Source organism: Lipotes vexillifer, unplaced genomic scaffold, assembly GCF_000442215.2.
Source record: "Lipotes vexillifer unplaced genomic scaffold, Lipotes_vexillifer_v1.1 scaffold533, whole genome shotgun sequence".
In the NCBI taxonomy this organism is placed as follows: domain Eukaryota; kingdom Metazoa; phylum Chordata; class Mammalia; order Artiodactyla; family Lipotidae; genus Lipotes; species Lipotes vexillifer.
In genome coordinates this window covers 567,494-575,745 of record NW_006773553.1, presented here as the reverse complement: position 1 = coordinate 575,745, position 8,252 = coordinate 567,494, and the positions used below count along the sequence as shown (strand labels likewise).

The 8,252-nt window shown below is 52.6% G+C and overlaps 1 protein-coding gene across 1 annotated transcript in view; it reads right to left on the bottom strand.

Annotated features, from left to right (window-relative positions):
* MPRIP (myosin phosphatase Rho interacting protein) overlaps nt 1–8,252 on the bottom strand; it is a 126,988-nt gene that overhangs the window by 94,800 nt on the left and 23,936 nt on the right. The window contains exons 2-3 of the mRNA XM_007448416.1: nt 4,660–4,737; nt 2,691–2,756 (exon numbers count right to left, since the gene is read on the bottom strand). Of these exons, the coding sequence (XP_007448478.1) occupies nt 2,691–2,756; nt 4,660–4,737 (144 nt within the window). The remainder of the gene's footprint in view (nt 1–2,690; nt 2,757–4,659; nt 4,738–8,252) is intronic.

Genomic DNA, 8,252 nt, shown 5'->3' with positions numbered 1-8,252 from the left:
TCGTCCGGAGCCTGTGCTCCACAACGGGAGAGGCCACAACAGTGAGAGGCCCACATACCACAAAAAAAAAAAAAAAAAAAAAAAAAAAAGTAGGCCACGGACCAGGTCACACAGGGTCTCTCAGCCCAGCACTGTGGACTTGGGGCCGGATCACATTCTGCTGTGGGGCCATCCTGGGCATCACACTCTGTTTCGCAGCACCATGGCCTCCACCCACTAGGTGCCAATAGCACCTCTGCCCCCCTGCACCCTCATGCAGCTGTGAGACTCAAAGATGACTCCAGACATTGCCGGGCAGCCCCGGGAGGCACAAGGTGCCCAGTTGAGGACCACGGCTCCACTTCTAGGTACTCAGAGAGGAAAATTCTGGCACGGCTGGAACTTGGTTCGCACACAAGTCTGCACGCTTGGTGTTCTGCTCCAGGTGGAGGCGGGAGTCTAGGCTTCAGGAAAACTGGCCTCTGGGTTGGGGAGCGGCCACGAAGAACAAGGCCTGACGCAGACCACAGGGTGGGAGAGGCCGCTCCAGCCCCACAAGAAGGAGCCCACCCTCAAGCCCCATGGCAACGGCCGCCAACGCCGACCACCGGGCGGCCAGCACCTGACTGTCCCACAGCAGCCTCCTCGCGCACACGGCCCGGAGGCTTCCTCAGAACCTCCCCCACGGGGCCTTCCTAAGGCAACAGGGAAAACCACGCCCCTCTAAAGGTATTTCAACACAACTGCTACTCTTTCCTGTCACTCACAGAAATGATGTCCCTTCACCTCGGGAGGGCCGTGTCCCTGCACTGCAGTCTGGGCCACAGAGCAGCACCGGTCAGTCTCTTCCTCCCCACGGGGATCTGCCAGAGTGACCTGCGCCCATCCCTGCACCCTGGGCACCCCAAGCACCCTCTCCGCAGCCCTGGTTTTCCCCGGCTTCCTTCTTCTCCACGGCTGGCACGTCCCACCTCCGCCCGAGCAGCACAGGATGGGAAGGTTGTGGGGAGGCCGGAAGGCACGGCCGGGTGTCGCCCACGGCTCACAGTCCCAGTCGTGCGGGAGCAGCTCTCGGACCAGCGTGCGCTATGCATTTGTGCCCAGCAGCCGCCCTCATGCTCATGCAGCTGAAGAGAACCATGCACTATACCGGACTCCAGCTGGACCTAAAGAAAGGTTTCCTGACCAGAAGAATCAGCCTCCAAGCCGAGTCCAGGCAATTCTGTTCTTTGGGCTGGTTCATGGTCCGGCCCAGCCTGGATGTCGTCCAGTGACCTCCAAGGCCCCTTCTCTATGGTTAGTCTTTGCGGGACTTAACAGCAGTCAGACAGGCACAGGGAGGACAAAGTAAACCTCCAGGCAGGTCGGAGCCCACCTCCCGCCCCAGGGCGCCTGCTGGCATGACGGCCAAGTCAGGAGAACACAGAGGGCAGTGCTGAGTCACCAAAGGAAATGAGTGTCCAGGTGAATCCGCCCCACTGCTCCTGCCTCTAGCAAATTCTACCACCACCGGTGGTACCAACCCAGTCGCCTCAAACTACTCTGGACCACAGATGTTTCCATGGCAAAAACCCTCTGTGGACCACCCGCGTTGTACAAATAATATGCTCATCAGAAAGAATGAAAAAGAAGAAAATTCTTTTTTTGAAGGAACCAATGAGGCAATAGTCAACACAGAACTAGGTATCATACCTATTAATTCCCATTCCTAGATATCATACCCATTAACTTGTCCCACAAACAAAACGGAAAACGCATCACAAAGATTAAGACCCCATATGGAAACGGAAACACTGATGGCCTGGTCACGTATCAGCTGTGATAACCACCGAACATCCAAGTGTCCCAACAGACTACAAGGTGCTGTGCTCACACTTCCAGAACCCTGCTCTCACCCCTGCAGCAAGGAAATGAACTCTGAAAGGGGTGGGGCCAACCTGTCTTACACGGTGTGAACAGATATTCTTGGACAGTCCCAGTTTAACAATGCTGCCCACACAAAGGTACGCACGCACACACACGCCAATGGAACAGGAAAAGGCACTCAAAGCTTCCACCTTCAGTCCTTTATAAAGCTTGGAATTCAGTCATACTTTAGATTAGTTAGGACAGACTGATCTCCTTTAGAAAAAAGTCAGGAGACAAAATGGGTGGAAGAAGAAAAGCCAGAATATTCTACCTGGTTGGTAAATACTCATCCAGCCCAGGAAACAAACCAGGTGGGTGACAGGACAGGATGGAGCCTGTACACCCTGGCTTAGTGACCAGAACACTAACCCTGTGGCCAGACCTCTGAACATCAAATACGATGAGCGACACCAATTCCAGCAACGGACCTGAGAGGAGCCCTGCACTACGCTCGGATCCGCAGGGGTCAGCTGGCACCTGCCCACCCAGGGCGGCTGCACCTGCTCCCGCGGGCCCGCAACCTCCTCCGCTTCTCTCTAACCAGGCGCTCCTACCACCCTGAACAGAAGTGACTTCCTCCCTCACCCTGACTCTCACCCGTGGCCACTGAAGGTGCCTCGAGGCAAAGGTCGGGGCTGTGAGGGCTGCTGCAACCAGCTGCCACACGGGCTTCAACATCTCCAGCCTCCCGAGCAGAAGCCGAAGCAAGAGCACACAGCTGCCACAAGGCCGACGCCACCGCCGACGAAGGGGCCTGGCGAAGGCCAGGGCAGGAGAGGGGCGGGGCGGAGGAGGACACTCACCATCTCATCCAGGGCGTAGCGCAAGAGGCCGTGCTCGTAGAGGATGAAGAACCGGCGCTGCCATTTCTGCAACGGAACACAGAGGGTGTCGGGAGGGTTCTGGCCCGTCTCCACTTGCCGAGCCCCTGCGCCTGACAAGCCTGCCTCTGAGGCACGCTGGCTGCACAGCTTCCACTTCTGGGGCCCAGGGGTAGAACAGTGCCTCGTCAGCCAGGACTGGGCCAGTGGAGAGCCCCAAACCACCCAGTGTGCCCGATCACTGAGATTTTAAAAGATGCCTGATCTATTTTAATCTGCAAGCTCCTCAGAAAAAGGAGCAGAGGCAATGTCCAGGTCACCGTTTTGTATTCTTTATGTACCCAGCACAGAGCTCATTACTAATAATGTGCCAATATTAATTTGATGAATTACCTGACATGATACGGGATAACCTGAGAATGCCAAGCACTGATTCCCCACTTCTGAAAAAATCTGGAAAAACGGTATAAAAGGGTTGTTCCAATGACCCACAGGGAGGTTGAAAAAGGGAAAAAGCCAGCCGGGCACCAGTATTCACTGAGGGGGACAGAAGTAACAAAACTCAAAACTGAGGAGGGAGGCCAGTGGGAACAACTCTGACGTCCAGGGAGGGAGTGGCCGGCAAAGGGTGCCCCTGCCCCCTCGCTGCCCTCCACCCAAAGGCTAGGCCACCAGGGGCTGATGGAGGTCCAATGGCACTGACAGTGGAATGGAAAGGCCCTTCCTTTTTGTGGGGGGGGAAATGTCTAGAACGTGAGACTGCTGGTCCCCAAATCCCAAAAATCATCATGAAGATCCATGACCTATTTTCAACATTTCCAAAAGCCCAACAAAATTCATACTTTTACTGGCAATAAGGCCACAAGAACTAACTAAAATATCATGTCTCTTTGCTTTGGGCCAGAATTATATCATTTGTAATAATGATTTTCCCATCAGAAGCTGGAAATGGCAATTCTGTATGACCTAAATACAAAAGAGGAAAGAGGGCTGCTCCCTGGTTACTGCAGCCACTGGAACACAGTCGCTCTGGCTGTCCTCACGCCCGGCTGGCAGGAACAGGGCACTCACAGGGCCTTGCAAAGAGGACCTGTAGAGGCTGAGCCACCCGGACTCTTCCCAAGAAATATTTCCAAGGCTCCTATTTGTTGTTTTTTAAGTTAAAACCCATTCTGGAAGGAAGCCCAAAGACCCCAGATACAAAGCAAGTTCTGTGGGGTACCAAGGCCCCACCCCAGAGTGTAACATTCAGGCTGGGGGCAGCAGAGACCCAGAGGCAGGGCAGAGGCCCTGGGGAAGGGGGGAGGCGGCGGTACCTGGAGGAAAGCGTGTGGAAAAAGAAAGCATGTTTTAATTGGAGTCAAATCCAGAGGGGCTCCCTGACAGAGGAACAAGCCACTGACCCGGGACGATGCTGGTTTGACCATCTCGCTGCTCCAGCTGAGACCTGGCCAAGCAGTAGCCTGTGTCCAGCAGGACCCACCCAGGGCTGGGTGCCCAGGAGAGATGGGACGCAAGCAAAGTTGGCCCTTAAGGCCTGCCTCCCCTCACTCCTGCTCATCTGCTGAGCTCCCAGCTGGGGAGGAAGGGAGGGGAAAGAGGGGGGGCTACAGAAAGCAGAACATGGGCCCTGAAAGAACTCGGAGCCTAATTAGCATAATGCAAATGTGCGCTGAACTGCCCTTCCGTCTTTTCCATTTAACTGTTTCTAGAGTGGAGCTGACCCACAAAACAGGTAGCACCATGCGAGTGCATCTCTTTTGAATGGAGGGCGAGGCATAACTACTGGGACCTGCAAGTTCACCAAACAGGTAGGGGTTCCCTGCTGATCCACCATCCCATGATCCACCATTCAACCCCCCATCTCCGTCCTCCACTCGGTCAATCTGCCTTAGGTGGGCCCCTCTCTTGGTGAATTCTCCACCCTAAGAATTCACTCCGATGCCCTTACCCGAGACCGGTGCACTGGGTTATCAAAGTCAGTCCCATCTGGAGCCAGGAGCAGCCAGCCACCATAAATGGGTTTTGCCTGGAGGAGAAAAAGGAGGGCAGGTCATCAGTGGCCTTGGACAGTTTCAACGGTCAAGTTAATGACAAGCTGACAAGCGCTCGCTGGAAAAAGAATCCACCTCTGCTCCCCACACACTCCATGCATCCCATTCCCCAGCCCCAGGCCAAGTTGCCAAGAGAGATGTTGGAGAGCCTCCTGGCAGGTCTGTAGCATCTGGTGTGGGGGGAGAATGCAAACCCAGCAGGAGTCTGAAACACCGGAGACACCTCCCCTGAAGTTTCTGATCAAGCCACCAGGATCAGGGGAAAATGGCATTTTCTTCACAACCATGCGAGTGCCAATATGTGCAGGCACTAGGGATATCATGTGACCAGCACAGTCAAAGCCCCTCATCCTCATGGTACAGAACAGGGGCTGGAGCAGAGACACTGCTTTAGCGATCATCATTAGCACTGGCCAAAGAATCACCAACTCGCTGGTTGTATGACCCTGGGCTGAAAACCCTGCGAGTTTCTATATTCCCATTTGAAAGGTGAGAGTGATGATAATTATATCTACACCTCATGAATCTTATGTGAGGACTGAAGAGACAATCCAAGTAAAACACAGCCCAGCACAGGAATGCAATACAGCGCGGCTACTGGGGAAGAGTCTGGCAGTTCCTCAAAAGGTTAAGCTTAGAAATCCCTATGACCCAGAATTCCACTCCTAGGTATATACAACCCCAAGAAAACTGGAAGCAGGTGCTCAAGTAAACACTTGGACATGACCGTTCACAGCAGCACTACACACAATAGCCGGAAGGTAGAAACAACCCCAATGTCCATAGCAGATGAATGGATAAAGAAAACGTGGCCCATCCAAACGATGTAACGTCATTCAGAATAAAAAGGCATGAAGTACTGACACGCTGCAACATGGCTGAACCTTCCACTTAAAGACCTTCTGCTTTAAGTGAAAGCAGACAGACGCAAAAGACCACAAACTGCATGATTCCACTTGTATGAAACGTCCAAAATAAGGAACTCCACAGAAGCAGAAAGCAGATGAGTGGTAGCCAGGATGTGGAGGGAGCAGGAAATGGGGAGTGGCTGCTAACAGGTATGGGGTTTCTTTGGGGGTGATGAAAGTGTTCTGGAATTAGACAGTGGAGCCAGCTGCATGAACTTGTGAGTATGCTAAAAATTACTAAATCGTATGCTTTAAATGAGTGAATTTTGGGACTTCCCTTGTGGTCCAGTGGGTAAGACTCCACACTCCCAATGCAGGGGGGCCAGGTTCGATCCCTGGTCAGGCAACTAGATCCCACATGCCTGCCACAACTAGGAGTCCACGTGCTGACTAAGACCTGGAGCAGCCAAAATAAGCAAGTAAATAAATAAATAAATAAATAAATATTTTTTAAAGAGTGAATTTTATGGTATATGAATTATCTCAAAAATTGCATGAGGAAAAAAAAAAAAAAAACCTGAGCACAGCGTGTGGCCTAGAAGTACTTAATAAATGCTGGCTATTTTTATATTTTTTATATCCAAAGCGTCCCCCTGTCCCCTCAGATACTGGCAGTAGGAGTTCAACAGGAGCTAAAAGATAAAGACAGACACTCAAGACTCCACCTCCCTTTTTTTAGCCATACCCAGCTCCTGAGAAAGGGCTGGGAAAGGCACAACCAGGCCAATGTGTCCACTGCCCTTTGGAGGGCAGCAACACAAATTAAAGCCCAAACCCTCTGCCTGCTAGTTACACACAGAGACTATCTCCGGGTAAGCCCTAGGGGTCCTCTTAGCATGCTTTTTATTCAACATTTCCAAACTGGGAGGCCCTGTCACACCACCTCATTTTGAAAAGCTGTGTAGTGTGTGACTCACAGAGGGAAGGTCACTTGCCAGAGGTCACAGAGCATGGGGGGTGAGCCTCTTTTCTTGGCTTCTGCAGGGTCCTCAGGCCCCCAGGGGAAGCACTGGCTTTTCCCTGTGAACAGAAAGAAGGGCTTCGGGCAAGGGGTATGGAGTGGGCTGAAGGAAAGAAGCGAGACTGGCGCTGATGAAACATGGGGGGGGGGGGGCTTCCCTGGTGGCGCAGTGGTTAAGAAACTGCCTGCCAGCACAAGGGACACGGGTTCGAGCCCTGGTCCGGGAAGATCCCACACCGCGGAGCAACTAAGCCCGTGCGCCACAACTACTGAGCCCACATGCCACAACTACTGAAGCCCGCACGCCTAGAGCCCGTGCTCCACAACAAAGAAAAGCCACAGCAGTGAGAAGCCTGCACACCGCAAAGAAGAGTAGCCCCCGTACCCTGCGACTAGAGAAAGCCCACACGCAGCAATGAAGACCCAACACAGCCATAAATAAATAAACAAATTAATTTTTAAAAAAAGATATACTAATGTCTATAGGCAGGAAAAAACATTTAAAAAAGAAAAGAAAGCAAGCAACAGGGGAGTGGGTGCTGGCAGGGGACCAAGAGTTAGAGGGACATGACTCAGAAGGACCATGGGGTATGTGGAATGAAATGCTGCCTGGGAAAGCAGAAGCAAAGAGAATAGAGGTCTGTTTTCTCAGCAAACGCCAGCGGCACCCAGCCATCCCCCAGGCAGGCGAGCAAACTTGGCCTCTCTCTGCACACAGGACGGAGAGGTCTGTGCTGGGGGACGACCCCGTGTGTACCCCGGCCAGGTGACTCCCCCACATGGCCGCTGGGCCTGCAGTTCCCTGACCTGTAAAATCAGGAGGTTAGACCCCAAGGCCGTGTCTCTTCCTTTTCTGTCTGGCTTTGATCGTACATCACCCTCCTCATTTCTGGCTGCAGGGCTTTGGGGCGACTTCACATTATCAGCTACACCTACCTGCCCTTTCCTCAAAAGGGGCAGTGGGAGACCTGCGACTGGCACAAGTCCCTCAGAACCTGGCCCGAAATCAGCATCGTTATTCACTCAACAAACATCTACTCGGGGAGCCTGCCAGCATCCACCTCACTTGGCCAAGACTTCCATATACAGATCACCCCAAAGGGGACCCATCTCAGGTGGGCAGGTCGTCCTAAAAGGTGGGAAGCCTGGGCCAGTAGAGGGCACAGGGCAAGAGACAAGTGCTCTAGCAGCCTGGGAAGTGGGTAACGTTCCACAAGAGCATTTACCAAGGCAAATCCATAGTGACAGAAGGCAGATGGGGGTTGCCCAGGGCAGAGGGGATGGAAGGATTGTGGGGAATGACAGCTACAGGGTTTCTTTTGGGGATGATGAAAGCATTCTAAAATTGATTGTGACAACAGTTGCACATCTCTGGGAGTATACTAAAACCATCAAACTGTACACTTTAAATAGGTCAATTGTATATGGTATGTGAAGAATTATCTCAATAAAGCGGTTTAAAAAAAAACATTTACAAAGGCCTATGTAAGGCAGTGGGGAAGCAGAGATAAATAAGAAACTGCTCCTACCTTCATGGGTTCACAGTCCACAGGAAATGTAAACTAATGAGGCCTTCTCCCAAAGCCAAGAAAAGCCAAGTCTAGGGAAGCGGGGCGGGGGG